This window comes from Mytilus trossulus, chromosome 8, assembly GCF_036588685.1.
Source record: "Mytilus trossulus isolate FHL-02 chromosome 8, PNRI_Mtr1.1.1.hap1, whole genome shotgun sequence".
Taxonomy (NCBI): Eukaryota; Metazoa; Mollusca; class Bivalvia; order Mytilida; family Mytilidae; genus Mytilus; species Mytilus trossulus.
In genome coordinates, this window is record NC_086380.1 from 13,850,214 (window position 1) to 13,866,647 (window position 16,434).

The 16,434-nt window shown below is 32.0% G+C and overlaps 2 protein-coding genes across 2 annotated transcripts; both read left to right on the plus strand.

Moving 5' to 3' along the window:
* The first annotated feature begins 6,198 nt into the window (after positions 1 to 6,198).
* On the plus strand, positions 6,199 to 10,710 carry LOC134727365 (endoplasmic reticulum chaperone BiP-like). The gene is made up of 4 exons (XM_063591742.1): positions 6,199 to 6,216; positions 6,671 to 6,786; positions 7,632 to 8,111; positions 10,296 to 10,710. Exons 1-4 carry the CDS (start codon positions 6,199 to 6,201, stop codon positions 10,708 to 10,710), a joined length of 1,029 nt encoding a protein of 342 aa, XP_063447812.1.
* Positions 10,711 to 12,470: 1,760 nt separating this feature from the next.
* LOC134681668 (endoplasmic reticulum chaperone BiP-like) lies at positions 12,471 to 14,310 on the plus strand. Its single transcript, XM_063541319.1, has one exon. The coding sequence runs from the start codon at positions 12,600 to 12,602 to the stop codon at positions 13,398 to 13,400; it is 801 nt and encodes a 266-aa protein (XP_063397389.1). The 5' UTR covers positions 12,471 to 12,599; the 3' UTR covers positions 13,401 to 14,310.
* Positions 14,311 to 16,434: the final 2,124 nt, after the last annotated feature.

Below are 16,434 nucleotides of genomic sequence, written 5' to 3' on the forward strand. Positions count from 1 at the left end.
ATATCAGAACAACAACGGCATGCAGTAGACCGTGAACCTCCTTTTTGTATCTATATAGAACTTTTAATTTTTGCAAGGACTAGTAACCGTCACTTGATCGATATTTTGTTTCAATATGGGTTATGTATTTCATATACTGTGTACTAGAAATATCAACACAATTGGCAGATGCTGTAGTTGAACGATTTTTGTCAATACTTTGTGTATCTGCTCTAAACAGCATGGGTGTACTTTACCCAAAGGAAATAAGGGAGTTACCTTTAAAAAGAATATTATCATGAGTTTTTGAAAGTAGTCATTTAAAGAACAGAGTCAAAGAAAACTTGTGTAAAGTTTATAACCCCCCCCTAGGGGTGCACTATTTTGAATAACCAGTTGCCCGGTGTTTAAGTGTGCACTTCATTTTTAATTTTTTTTTTCATAGACAGAAATTAAAAATATATAAATCAGTCCGTTAATATTTCCATAAAGCTTTAAAGCATTCATAAATGTTGTAATGAAGGCATGTTTTAGTCTTATATGCCTTATTTTTCTATAAGTTGTTATTGGCAATAAACTGGCTGGCAGTATCTCCGAGTAATCTCAGATTTGTACTAAGTGTCTTTTTATTTCGGGGGGGGGGGGGGGGGGGGGTTAGTACACATCACCCTGCATTTTTGTTAGTTGTATTTCTTTTTGGTATCCATCTAATAGGTTAACCCTTTTTCGTCTGATTTTAATAATTTGTTCTCATGTTGTATTGTTATTCAACTGTACCATGTGAGTAAAGGGTTTGTGTCTTCAAACGAGTTTGACTCCAAAAAATCTGTATGTATCAAGCTGATGATTGAGTGGTTGTCGTTGGTAGCTGTGGAGATATTTGTATTGTACAAATTGTATTAGGCTGTTAGTTCTTTTCGTTTAAAATGTTTTTATATTTGTCATTTCAAGGTCTTTTAAAGCTGAATATGCGGTATGGGCTTTACTCATTGTTGTAAACAGTACGGTGGCATCAATATATTAATTTCTGTGTCATTTGGCCTCTTGTGAAGAATTGTCTCATTATAAATCATACCACATCTTCTTTTTTATATGTACGATCAACGTTGTCATTTCCTTCTTATACAATACTTCTAAGCATAATGACAAGAAGTTAAAGAACTAACTTTAAATAAATCAAATATTAATGATAAAATCTATCCGTCCTTAGAATCAAAATTATCCGATCGTCCTGATGCTTCTGCACTAACTTGTGATTATTGAAGGTTTTGTTTCTATGGTTAGTCAGGTTGCAACTACTTTGCAGTAATACGGCTAAGTGTCAAAACACTTCAAAGTGTTATCATCTGTTCATGTTTTTTTCTGATCTCAGTTTCTTAAAATAGCTTGCAACACAATAATGATTTGCCTCATAAATTAATAAAATACTTTCAGAACAGCCTCGGCATAAAAAAAAAATATATAATACAAAGAACCTCGTATTACATTGATCCAATATAAATCAAATCAATTGATAATATTTGTAGGACATATGGTACGCCCAAAGTTCAAAACCAATAAAGTTTCATGAAATAAATAAGATAGTGATTTTTTAAAAGATAATATTTTGGGTGATATTTCAAGTACTTTTAAGGAACCTTTAAAAAAAATTGTGTCACTGTAATGACTATAATTGAAATATCACATTGTATAACTAACTTCACAATTAATCAATCAGTTTTATATTCTATATAGTATTGAAATCCACTGAATAGACAAAATGTCACAAGGTTCATGATTGCTTTTATCTATATATTATGTATTTAACAAAAGATTTATATTTTTAGATTAAACGCTTTGTGAGTAAGTCTTTTTTATTTGATATTGGAATCCAATACGAAAGCAATATATTTGCCAAATATATATGAATAATTGGTCAGAATTTCATGCCTCATGAATTCCACATTTTAAATAAGTTTTGCTAACAAAACATTTAATTTATAAAACATGCATCATGAATACAATTTTTGATAAAAAGTAAAAAATTAAAGTAATTTAATTTCTATTAGAGTATTTTTATATTTGATATTTGCCGTTTTAATATTCCTTCACTGCACTATATTAGGAGTGCAGACCCGTAGATATTTGTATGTCTCATGTCTCTATATTGATTTTAAAAAACAAATGCTGGATGCAATATTCACAACTTTTTTTTTATATAAGGCGTGAATTAACAAGACACGACTTTAATCAACTTTTTTTAATCATGATTGATAACCCATGAAGGGGAAGCATGAATTAAAAATATTAACTGATAATCTCTAAATATGTATATATGATACAAACTTAAAGTTCAAAATGATCTAAAAGTCTTTTAATTCATTATATGTTTCTCCAAAAGTTTCACATACTTGTGATAATCATGGATACTAAGGAAACTACATAATAATAAATATATATATGGTACAGCATGAACGGAAATTCTTTCATGGTCATTAATTTATGTATTTGCAATACGTTTTTGATCTGTATTTATAAATAGAATAAACGTAACACAAAATTTTCCATTTGGGTGTACATTTATTCAAAGTAATAATTTCACTTTCAAAGTAAGTTTTTGTTTGATATTATTTTTGAAAATTTTGAATATTTTTTATTATTATTTTTTTTAAAGTTGATTTGTAATGTTCAAATGTTAGTTATAACGGTATCGAACCAAATGGATATCTACATTGTTCAACTAAACAAGGTTATTCATTTGTACAGGGAGAGTGTATTTGTCTTCACGTTTTGCTAAATTGTACTGAAGTGTACTAGAATATTAAGTATATAGGCCAAAATTATTTTGTGGGCGTGTATGTAGTACCTGAGATCATCCTCTAGTTTTTGGTGGGGTTCGTGTTGTTTATTCTTTAGTTTGCTATGCGATGTCATGTGTACTATTTGTTGTCTGTTTGTCTTTTTCATTTGTAGCCACGTAGTTGTCAGTTTATTTTCGATTCATGAATTTGACTGTCCCTCTGGTATCTTTCGTCCCTCTTTTTTATATATTGTTATGGTAGTTTTGGTTATTTAAATTTGAGTATATATGTTTACGCAATTTTGGCTGCTAGAACACTTTTATTGTCATGTGTTTTTGTGGTATTTTTTTCATATGGGTTTTCAAAATATATTGTCAATATAAAGGAACATCATGCAATGCACTCATTATAAAAACCAGGATGGAAATTTTGTATTTGCGACAGAAAAAACGGCTCTGCGGTGACACTCGAATTAAAAACAAATTTAATTAATGAGGCAAAGATTCAAGAGGCCAAATATAGTACGAAGTTCAAGAGCATTGATGACCAATAATTCCGAATAGTGTTGCCAAATAACATGTCATGAAGGTTGCTTAGTCTTTAGTTTTCTATTTTGTTTATTGTGTACTATTATGTGTCTGTTTGTCTTTTTATTTGTTAGTCATATTTTTGTCAGTTTATTTCCGATCTATGAGTTTGACTGTCCCTCTGGCTTCTTTCGCCCCCTCTTTTACAACTTATATAATATATAATATAAAAAAGGAGCTGTTTTATTATTACTAAGTATAGGTGCGATTAAATACGAGATGACTTTATACATCGCTTAGTTTATCAAAATTAATAAGCATGAGAGTGAATCATGAATTGATAAATATTTATTGATGATCAACAAATATTATTAGTTACATAGTGTGCTAATGACCTAATACGGTATATATGCGGTCAGTAAATTCCATATGGGGTGAGAGCGAAGCCGTATTAGGTCACTAGCACACTATGTAACGAATTTATCTTACCGACTATCTTAACGTGTGAAATTTAGACCTATCAAAACGAGCGAGTCTTCAATACTGTTAGCATTAAGAAACTACTTCCATTGATCTTACAAACAGATACCAATAGTAACAACTTGTAAGGTTCAAATTTTTTTTTTTTAATTTTTTTCAATTTGAATCGTCAATTTTTTCGTCTGTTGAAACCTTTTTTTTTTTTAAGTACCGTTTTGCTTTTATAAAGGGACGTAACACCACTACTAATTGTGTATGAAATAAGCCCCACCTCCCTGCTAACTTAAAATCAAATATACACGGTCTCTATGAGGGCGCTTTGAACCAATCATATTTCTAGAAATATCTAGGAGGTAAGATAATTTTAAATATGCATTATGAAATACAATCCCTGAACTGTTTTTTTTATGTATTTTGCAATATGATTTTAATTTACATATATAAATAGATTGAATAATTTTCACTTCATCATATAAATTTATACATCGCTATGGAATATCGTATAGCGGGTTATATTCATGGGGGTAAATTTTTGCTTATTTGTAGATGATAGAACAAAATCGCCATTTTGCGGTATGGGCTTTGCTCATTGTTAAAGGCCTTACGGTTACCTATAGTTGTTAATGTCTGTGTCATTTTGGTCTTTTGTTTATAGTTGTCTCATTGGCAATCTTACCACATCTTTTTTATATTATCTTATTCAATGAGAATCTAGAAATTTTACACCCGGTGTACATAACCCGCTTTACGGTATACATTTAATAATCTTGAATGTAAACAGATAGTATAAATTTTTTGGCAAAACGCATATATAAGCTATCCCATGACACTTTATTTGTCACAGAAAATACACATGTAGAAACACAACATTAACATGATAAAGCCATTAAAATATACATTTAGGATCATAAGGTTTTCATAAAACAAAAATGTTCCCCAAAAAAAACCGTTTAGAAGCTCAACTCAACAATCTCATTTGAGACAGGACATAAGTGTTAACAGCCTGACGTTAAAGAAGAATAGACAAAACACAGCGGAAGTGTGACAGAACGCAGTCAACATTTTGTTTAAATCTTAATCACAATAAAAACAAACAAATATCTATCAACGACCCTCAAAAGGCATATATCAAATTAAACAACCTCGTCCATTGTTTTCTTATTTTTTTTATTTTATTCATGTACAATGTATGTTCAATACACTCATAAATATTTTAATGAATTTAATTAGTTGGACAAAATGGTTTGATTAACATTAACTCTGACGTGTTAAAGGTAAAATGTAAACGTCACACATGTAGAGATATAAAAATAATTTGGTCGTTTTTTTTAATAAAAAAATGTTCATGAAATATCCTTTTGGTATGTCTTAAACACTACTGGGATAAATGGGCTGAAATACAAATATATTGCAGAACTCACTTCGTGCATGCACAGCTCTTTTCAATCTTCTCAAACACGACGTTCAAGTTCATTGCAGATGAAGTTTATTCAAAAATAGATAAGAAATAATGTTAATAAAAAAATGAATAAAAAATAAATGCCTAGACAATTATTTGACTCATAATGTTTTACCAATATATACACAATAATACACATGTTTTTCAATGTTCAAATCGAATGTTAAGTCAGACAATTGTGTCATTTAGAAATATTCTTATTGAATGTAAAAGCAATAATCAGAAACTGTAGACAAACTGGTTACAGTGACTATAAGACTAAGCAGTGTAGTGTACCAACTTCGCCTGTAAATGGGATACACACTCTCGAACTTAGTCGGTATTCAAAAACTTGCAGCTTCTACTCAGACTTTTTAAAACGTCGCCAGTGTCTGCACTGAAAATTAATGAACCAGGAGTATGTCAAAGAAAGGGTCGTCCTTTTTCTGAAAATGTTTATCGGAAGGTACCAAGACCTTATTGATAAGTATTCCGTATCAACTTCACAATTGATACACGATGGTCATGGAGTATATCTTATAATTGCTTACGTTTTTTTTATCGTCGTTAAAACGTGTAATATTATTCTTTTATTTGTCGTTATGAATATTACTTTTACTGGTTAGTCTGTTGTTTGTGTGATATCCATTAGACGTGACTCTGTACGTATATACACCTCATTGTGTAATTGTTCAAATAATGTTTTTGTTGTCTTTCATTCTTACTGATGTGCTTTGTCTATATGCCTTTTTTTTATAGATATGACGTGGCTTTGTTCTTATTGATCCTCATTGATGTAATGTTCTAATAAATTTTGTATTTTTGTCTTGCATTTTTGCTAATGTGCTTTGTCTTAATGCATTTTTTGGTGTTGCATATTTGTTTGCGTTTATGATGATATAGATTATTAGACATTATTGACAGCTGTACCCCTATTTTTGACATTTATACCTATTTTTTGTTTTTCTTTTGTTTACACATCGTTGTCAATATAATGGAATGTGATGCACCTGTAAGTGAGAGGTTTATATAGCTATTAACCCAAGTTAAATCCACCATTTTCTACTCTAAAATGTTTCTACCAAGTTAGGAATATGATAATTGTTATCTATTCGATTGATGTGTTTGAGAATTTGATTTTGCAATTTCATGAGGGACTTTCCGTTTAGAATTTTCATCGGAGTTCAGTATTTTTGTAGTTTTTTATTTTAATTCGGTCTATAGTATTTTAGTGTCTGATGCGTCGTACTCTTTTAACATTGTACCAATAGTGTGAAACTATGTAACGGATGAAACAAAGAGGGCAATCAATGATAACTATGATATGCTTATACATTAAGTAATATTGTTGTTGGATTGTTTTTTAATATATAACGTAATGAAAACAATTCTCTAAATTCACTGCACCACGCATGTTTTATGTTGTCCTTTTTTTAAAGTGTAAACCCCATTTTTTATCGTTACAGATGATGCAAATTGAGTTGATTATAACGTTTAGCATAATAGGTTTCGCTGCTTCGAAAACTGGTTCTGTGGATACAAATGAAGTAATTGGAATTGACTTTGGAACCTCTTTTGTAAGGTAAATATCTAATTTATCTTGAATGTACAAATATTTAATTTCAGTTGAATCGGCCGACTCTCCTATTTTCGAGATTGGTGTTTTTCTTTTTATTCATGCTCATTTGAGATTTATGATATGTTATTTAAAGTTTGCGGAGAAACATGATAGTGTATGTTACTAGTATGCTTATTTTAAAATATCAAGTATGCCGTATTGACAATTGAAAATTCGACATGATAAGTATTGGATCAATTATAATTAGAGGTAAATATAACTACCCCGAACGATAGCAGTTCCATCTCTAATAGTGACAATGTGGTTTAAATATATCAAAATTCAATTCGTTGCATGCTTAACTGTAAATTTATTCCTAATTTTGTTTTTCGTTTTTCTTACAGCGGATTTCGATGAGTGTGTAGGCTAAAGTAATACCTTTGGTTAGCTTGCTTGCTAACTGAACGGTTAATTTATTGTTAGGTAAATTTACCTCCACTAAGAGTAGACTAGTCCGACACTTAACCAATCTATCTGTATATATAACTAGGTTATTTCGAAAGGAGGGTAACAAACCTTACCTAACAATGACTTCACGGTTCAGCTAGCAAGCAAGGTAACAACAGACATTACTTTTAGCTACACATGCATTGAAATAGGCTGTAAATGAGGCACCGTTTTGTCCACTGTTTTGCCAATACGAAGAGATTATCCTAAGATATAGTATTGCTGTTTCAGCAAAATGTTAATTAATAAAATGATGAAGATACATTGGTGTTGTTCATCAATAGTATTTGGACATAATTGACGTTGATAATTATGCACCAGTTAAGTTAATCATAAAGTAAGAAATATGTTTTTAATTTCAGTGTAGGAATTTTTCGCTATGGCACAGTTGAAATAATACCAAATGAGTATGGAAATAGAATGACTCCAACATATGCACTATTCACTGAAACAGGTGACTGTATAATAGGAGAACTTGCATACCTGAAAACTGGCCATAATCCTAAAACAAAAATTTATAATTTAAAAAGACTATTAGGTAGAACTTGGGATGACACTTTCGTTCAAAACTTAATAGCAACAGTTCCATATGATCTTGCTTATGTAAATAACAAACCATATGTTCAAGTGAATCTGGGTTACAAAACAATACAATTTTCTCCGGAGGAAATAAGCGCGATGTTTCTTGTCCAAATGAAGCAATTAGCAGAACAATACTTACATGGTACCATCAAAGACGCTGTAATAACTGTACCAGCATATTTCAATGATCAACAAAGACAAGCAGTTAAAGATGCTAGTGCTATTGCTGAATTAAATGTTCGAAGACTAATTAGTGAACCGTGAGTTGAATGTTGGTTAATATTTTTCTATAAAAGTAAGCTATAAATTTCGATTTTAAAACATGTTGAAATGTAAAGGTTTTTCAAACAGTATATTACATTAAATTGAACAAAGAAGTAGGGAACATGTCAAAGAGATAACAACCCGACTACAGAGCTGATAACAACCGAAGGCCAATAATGCGTCTTCAACGCAGCCAGAAAATTCTTCACCCGGATTTGGGCATCAGATTACTTCGATATAAAATTGTGCACTACTTCAGTTAATTCCAAAACATAAAACAAAGACCTAACATTAAAAACATACAAGACTTACAAGAGCCAGAGGTTCCTGCCAAAATCCAGCGGTTTAAATTATTTGAGAGATTTCAAACCTCCCCATATACATCTAGCCAATGTTTGAAAAAGAAAAACACAGCAATACAAAAATTTTAAAGTCTGGTGTCAGAATAGGCTGGTCCTCTCCCTTGCAACATACGGGTATCACAGATATCTGTCAAAGCCAAACAGATAAAGGACAGAGAACCAGTCTAGGTGTCAGAACAGGTAACAAACGGAACTAGACTAAATGGCAATGATCAATAAATTAACAGAGAACTACAAGCAGTTAGCAACATACCAGCCCCAGATTTCAATTAAACTGATGGACTGAAATATTTTATTTTAATCATATGAAAATCAGGCAGTTGTCGTTAGTGGTATAGTATTACACCATCATAAAATATATGAGAACAAAATAAGTTGTATAATACCAAAAAATGTTTTGAGAATTATTCTGTTTATTAACGGGTACCTATGCAAAGACCTTATTAGTTTATCAAAATTAATTTCATAATATGCATTCTAAATGACCTGTTTAAAGTTTCCCTTATTTAAAAAAAATTTCAATCCACCATTTTAAGAATGTTTTTCTTAAAATGTCCAGTACCAAGTCAGGAAAATGGCCATTGTTATATTATAGTTCGTTTCTTAATGTGTTTCATTTTAATTTTAAGTGTCTCTTCGTTGTCGTTGTTCTCCTCTTATATTTGATGTTAGATTGTAACCCGGATTTGTTTGTTTCTCAATCGATTTATGAGTTTCGAACAGCGGTACATGTATACTACTTTTGCCTTTATTTAGTTTGTAAACGGATTTTTTTCTCTCTCAATCGATTTATGACTTTTGCACAGCAATATACTACTGTTGTCTTAATCTTAATCTTATTCCGATGATAATATTCAGTTTATGTTTTGACTAGTTTTCTGAAATTGAAAGTCCTGGTATCGTTCGTCCCTCTTCTTTGATAATTGTTCTGTTATACAGAGATTTCTGTCGTAAATATCAAATACGTTGTTACATACATAACCGAATCTAACAAATTGAGATAAATAAACACCATAACGATTTGGGTATTAAGCTTCCCGTTAAAGATAAACATTTTGATATCAAGAAAAGGGAAGTGTTTATTGTTAGTATTACCTTTTTTAAAGTTAGTTCAGAGGAAACTTATCTTTTGTGTACATACGAAAGCAACAATTATTGACAGCCATAGTCACTCGTTATTGATAAACGATATGCGTAGTCTAAAACCCTTTGAATCTGTTGTCGATTATAAAACCTCTCCTCTTTCCCTAATATAGAATTAACATATTTCCTTTTTCGTTTTTATCATCAAGATCTATTTTTGTTCAGAGTAATTAGGGTTAACTCTACGAATTTACATGATAAGACTATTTATTCCTTATTTTATTCCATCTTTTATGCCCATACGATCTATATTTTGATGAATGTTACTTAACTTTTGGGATACATTAAATTAAGATAATCCCTAAATCTGGGACAACCGTTGAAGAACTCGACATAAGACTTTATCGTTTTAGATATCGTTAACAAACAGCAGAGTTAAAATGCCCAAGAACCATATACATATAAAAACGAGGTGATATGATATACATAAAATAAGAAGTGAACTTGAGTTCACACGTATTTTTTGTGTTGGTAAGTGTTTCTTAATATTTGGATTTATATTTAGTGTTTTATAAATGCTGTTCGATTTTTCTCCGATTTTCTTTTTACCAGTATCATGATGATATTTTCGACCTTCTCGAAACATATTTGTCTTCTAAGTGGTCTTTTTTGCTATCTGTGTGTTTGTTAAATGATAATACATTTCTACAGACAACCATTCATTCTGTATTATAGAACTGCCGCAGCGATGGCAACCCGTATTCACAACACAGAAGAAGAAAATATGATTTTTGTTTTAGATCTTGGTGGAGGAACAGTTGATGCATCAATAATACAACAGTATGACGGACTTTACGAAGCCATTACAACAGTGGGAAACACCAGTTTGGGTGGAGAGAACTTTAATGAGAGAGTGTATTCTCAATTGGTTAATCAATATATAAGACGGACTGGGGAAAAATATCCTTACCAAAGAATTGATATGCAAGTACGGCGTGACATCGAAAGAGCCAAAAGAGCGTTATCCTCAGTAACAGAAACCATGATTGAAATCAATTCGATTTATCCAGGTGAAGATTTTTCGTGGAAGTTGACAAGAGAGCATTTTAATGATCATTGCAAAGTAGTTGCCATATTTATCCATGCATAACGATATTTCCGTTCTTAAATACAAAGTAAGAGAAGTAATTGTCATACTAAAAATTCGTGAGAGTTTGATCTTATTTACTATTGCATCATTTCAGTAAAACTCTTTTTGTGAAAAGTTCAAAGATTTATATTAACTGGTTAAGTTTCAGGCACAGAAGTGAGTTTGAAGGACCAAAGAACAAATGTACGAACTCATTTCAAATCGTTGTTTCTTGGCTTCGAGCTTCACTGAAAAGATATTATATTTTTTATATAAAAAAGTCATATTCCAAAAAAATTGAACATCGTGAAAAATTCTAAACGGAAATGGCAAAGTCAAAAGAATGGTCAACAACTGTCGTATGTTTGACTTGATGCAGGCATTTTCTAGCATAGAACATGGTGTATTAAACCTGGTTTTATAGCTAGCTAGACCTTTCATTTGTATAACAGTTGAATAAAATTTCATTATATTGACAACGATGTGTGAACAAAACATAAAAAGGTACAAATATAAAAAATTAGGGTTCAGTAGTCAATACGCGTCGTGTGAAGTGATATTGGTATCGTTAATGTTATAATAAACCCTGAGTCGACACATCTTCTAGTGGACTGATAGTCTTCAATCTTCAAAGGTATAACCAACAAATTAACTAATAGCTAATGAAATGACGAATAATAAGTGATAGCACCTAGGATTAGGAATGTATTTCATTCATGTATAGCGGTGTTTTCACGGCCTGTTCATGCTACACTTGTGATCCCTATTCGAATTTTTCGGGTTTGCTCTATTTTTAAAAATAGCTTTAGGTGTTCATAAATTTGAATATCGTTATTATCTAAAATGTTGAACTGATTAAATGTGGTACTTAAAATCACAAAAATACTGAACTCAGAGGAAAATCCAATCGGAAAGTCCATAATCAAAGGCAAAAACAATTGACAAAAAACATAAAAAAACATCAAATGTAGATAATGGTGGATTATACCTGTTTTTTTAAGCGCTAAACCTCTCACTTCGATGACAGTCTCATCAAATTCCGTTATATTTACAATGATGCGCTACAGGCACTTTATTTATGTTACAGGATTTGTTTTCGGCAATCATGTCGTTGGTTAATAAAACAATGACATATGCGAAAACAGACAAACATGACATAACTGATATTTTGTTAGTTGGAGGATCATCGAAAATGGGAACCATAACAGATTTACTGTCAAAATATTTTAAAAAAGTAAGATCTAAAATAGTTCGTTTATCTGACTTTCTCTTTGTTTTCAACATCTTTTTAATAGAGGCAACAAAGAGGTAACAAAATGAAAATAAAGGAATCGGACAACTCCTTACGAATGGCGTTTGAATGAATCTCCTGCTACATCGAGATTGTATTTCGATGTGTCATACCAATTTTATGTTTTGTACGCCCGTTTATGGGACGTATTATGATATAACGCTGTCCATCTGTCAATTAGTTCGTCGTCATCATGTCAGACATTAACTCCAAAATGTTTTAAATAATTTGCCAAAACACTTTGGGGAATTGAAGTTTATATCTATTGACGTGAGCTCCCTTTCGTTTTTTATCGGCTTTGAGTTACGCCTTTGTCAGTATTTGGATATTTGGTTTTTACCTCATGGTATGATTTGAGTGACAAAACAAAACATGAATATTGCATTTTATCTCGAGAAGTTGCATAATAAGTATATATTTGATATAACATGTTAATTAACAATCGCCACTGGGTTATTTTGTATTTCAGTCACCTCGTTCTGATATTAGTCCTGATGAAGCAGTAGTATATGGGGCAGCGGTCCAAGCCGGAATATTGAATAAGAATCATGGTACCGACGGTATTTTGTTGCATGACATCTATCCTATGACGCTTGGTGTCTAGGCCCCAGGTGGGAAAATGGCTGCAATCATAAAACGTAACACACCTTTACCACACATTAATAGTACTATAGCCACAACTGCAGAAGACAACCAACCAAATGTCGAAGTAAAAGTATACAGAGGCGAAAACTCACTTACTAAAGACAACGAGTTCATGGGGAAGTTTGTATTGTCCGAAATACCAAGTCTTCCTAAAGGAGAACCTCAAATCAATGTGACATTCGAAATTGATGTTGATGGTACACTTACCGTCAAAGCAGTTGACCTAAGTCCACAACAAGGTTGGTGGTCGAAACAAGGTTTATCGCAAAGTATGGTTCTTAAGGATGGTTTAAATAAATTATCTTCATCTGAAGTATCACAGATGAGAAAAAGAATTAGACCCTATATAGAAAACGAAAAGAAGCGCAAAGAGAAATTAAACATCATTGACGAATTAGAAAGAGTTATTTATACATGCCATTATATCGTTCAAGAGAAAATAGGTTGGGTAAATGATATGTCGTCTTCAGTTTCTACTGCAGAAATACTACAACAGCTGTTAGATTTGAAAAAACGTATACAGAAAACAGCAAACATAAGTGCTTCAAGAATCAGTACTCCAAGCAGTAACATATATTTAGAAAATATTGATATAAGGGAGGAACTTGAGGAACACGTTTACACTTTGCGATATATCATACAAATAAATATGGACTGGCTGGAAAAAAATCAAGATGCAACTTGGGCAGACCTGCTTTACCAGAAAAATCGTTTTTTCGACTTTGCCAAAGAAACAATTGATGAATTGAGTTTTACAACAAATTTGGTGACATAACGAACATCAATGTGCTTATCATTTTGAGGTTTAGAATAATTTATAATCCTGCTATTCTGCACGTGGTTTTGAGGTCCATTGGGTCTCTTCATCAGTACAATGATGTTATTTATCATATATTGTTTTTTTAGTGTAAATTCACATTGCGATAAGACGTGTCGCGGCGCTTGTCTATTCCAAATTCATTTATTTGGTTTTGATGTTATGTTTGTTATTCTCGTGGGATTTTGTCTGATGCTTGGTCCCGATTTTGTTTTTTGTCCATGGATTTGTGGGTTTTGAACAGAGGTATGCTACTGTTGCCTTTATTTATTTTGACGTGTTGAGACTATTGATATCATGTTCGCGTTTAACACGTAAAACATGAAACGTTAAGGTAAAGTAACAGACTTAGATATAATTATATACATGTATCGGTATAAGGTAGACACGCAAATAATACACGCGTGTTCATCGGAACTCCATTATTATATGCCTGCTATCAAATATTTGGCAAGCTAAAAAGTAAAACCGTCTCCCGCCCCCACTCTCCCTTCTCACACCCCCTCTCCCCCATGCTCCCAATACCCTGTCCAGGCCCTCCAAAATATCAAATTGAACTACACGGATAAATTCTTCTACGCTTATTTTTTACAGCAAGAATTTTTTCGCTTTGTTTTTTGTACACTTAATTAATTGCATTAACTGCTATTACACAAATAATACATATATGTCGGGCCGGGTGACCCGGTTGGCTTTTTTATGGTGATAACTTTTCGCGGGTATTTGAAAACAATGGGTGTCTATGACTGGTATTCATCATAAACTTTTTGATATAAAGATTTCTGTTGAAAGTATGTAGCTGTTATTGAACTAAAAGTGGTGCACGAAGTATATGTATTTTTGTATAACTCAGTTGTGTGTTATTTACCATTTGTATGACAAATTTTGTTAATATTTTATAAAACTACTTTCTTATTGTTATAAATGAAATACAATTTTATTAATTGCTAACTCCAGTCTGTCTGTACGGAACATAACATATTTGAGTTGCGTCCTTAAAAAAGAGAACAACATTTATAGTTTACCGCATTGATATCATCATTGTTCAAAACTCAAACCGTAGTGTAAGCTTTAAAGGGCTTATGAAAACTAGCTGTGGGCAAAAAACACACAGCTTAATTGCGCTTAAAACTATAAAAACAAAACAAAAAACATTATGGCAGATATCATTCAATGCAACCACTGAAATACAGGATCATAAGTCGGCGTTATGTTACAGTTGAAATCGCTTGAATTGTTTTACATTGTCTTATCGGGGCCTTTTCTAGCTGACTATATGCGGTATGGGCTTTGCTCATTGTTGAAGGTCGTACGGTGACCCTGCCCCTAACCTGGGACAGTGGTATAACAGTACAACATAAGAACGAACTATAAAAATCAGTTGAAAAAGGCTTAACTCATCAGATAGGTGTTCTTTCACTAAATAATCCAAAAATATATCCCATCGAACTAGAAATAAATGATACTACAGATACAGTTAAGACGGCCTCATATCTTGACTTACATCTAGAAATTGACAATGAGGGTGTGTAGAAAACAAAAGACAAAAGAGATGATTTCAGCTTTCCAATTGTGAATTTCCATTTCCAAGTAGCAACATTCCAGCAGCACCTGCATACGTGGTATACATCTCCCAATTGATACGATATTCCCGTGCTTGATTTCTTATCATGATTTTCTTAATAGTGGGTTGCTTCTCGCATGGAAGCTATTAAACCAATAGTTCCAAATGGTGAAGTTTAAATCATCCCTTCGTAAATTTTACGGACGTCATCACGAGTTGGTTGACAGTTATGGAATAACCGTTTCACAAATGATATCGGATATGTTTCTTACGTCGTGACTACAATGCCCTTCCCTTTTATGAATGTGACCTACCGAATAAGACTATTTACCGGATTTGTTATCATATAAGTAACACGACGGATTCTACATGTGGAGCAGGATCTGCTTACTCTTCCGGAACAACTAAGATCACCCCTAGTTTTTGGTGGTGTTCGTGTTGTTTATTCTTTGCTTTTCTATGTTTTGTCATGTGTACTCTTGTTTGTCTGTTTGTCTTTTTCATTTTTGACTATGGCGTTGTCAGTTTGTTTTAGATTTTTTGGGGTTTGGCTGTCCCTTTGTTGTCTTTCGTCCCTCTTTTACAAAATCACCAAACAACTCTGTGGACAATTGGAGAGGCATTACATTAGTTTCTGTCCCTAGTGAAGTATTTTGCATAATTCTCCTGAAAGCAATTAATACAAATGTGGAGAAGAACAGGCAGGCTTTAGAAGATGAAGAGGATGCATTGACCAAATGCTTTCACTCAAGAACATTATCGAATGAATTACGCAAGTGTTCATTAATTTCATCGACTTCAAAAAGGATTTTGGCAGTATACATAGAAAATTCTTTAAAAAACTGTTAAATCATATGGAATTTCACCATAATTTTTGTGTTTTATATTCATTTGCATCACCTTATGCATAAATTGCTATAATTTACAAAAAAATGAAGTTACTCGGTTAAACATACGATTGGACGCTTGCGTAGTTTACTAAGTTGATATAAGGGATGGCTTTGTTAATGACATTCATCCACTTTCCTTTTTTTATTTATATTAACAAATGAATTATAAAAAGAATATGGATACAGGACGTTTGCGCTTTATTTTTTAATCTGTTACTAAAAAGTTCATTTACATGCGCTTCAAAAACTAAGAACATAGGCACCTGTATTTGATTGATAGGGCATTTATAATGCTTTTACCTATACAATTTTTAATGGGTTGTAAGCATTAAGCAAATTAGAATCAAGTTACATGTGTACCATTCATATAATATTAATTTTTCCTAAAACAATTAATGTGTCGTCATGTATATGTAATTGTTAGATTATATGTTAGTTCATGTAAGGTCTGATGTCAGGGTTTCATTTTGTGGTTTTAATATTAATTATTCATTAAAATCTATAATTATACTTGAGAGTGTGGTTAGGTGTCCACTGT

What these genes read in the sequence shown, in the direction of transcription:
- LOC134681668 (XM_063541319.1), top strand. Translation starts at nt 12,600, where the DNA reads ATGGCTGCAATCATAAAACGTAACACACCTTTACCACACATTAATAGT.
- LOC134727365 (XM_063591742.1), top strand. An exon ending in TTTGGAACCTCTTTTGTAAG is followed by an intron (nt 6,787 to 7,631) that starts GTAAATATCTAA and finishes TTTTAATTTCAG; the next exon opens with TGTAGGAATTTTTCGCTATG. An exon ending in CGAAGACTAATTAGTGAACC is followed by an intron (nt 8,112 to 10,295) that starts GTGAGTTGAATG and finishes TCTGTATTATAG; the next exon opens with AACTGCCGCAGCGATGGCAA.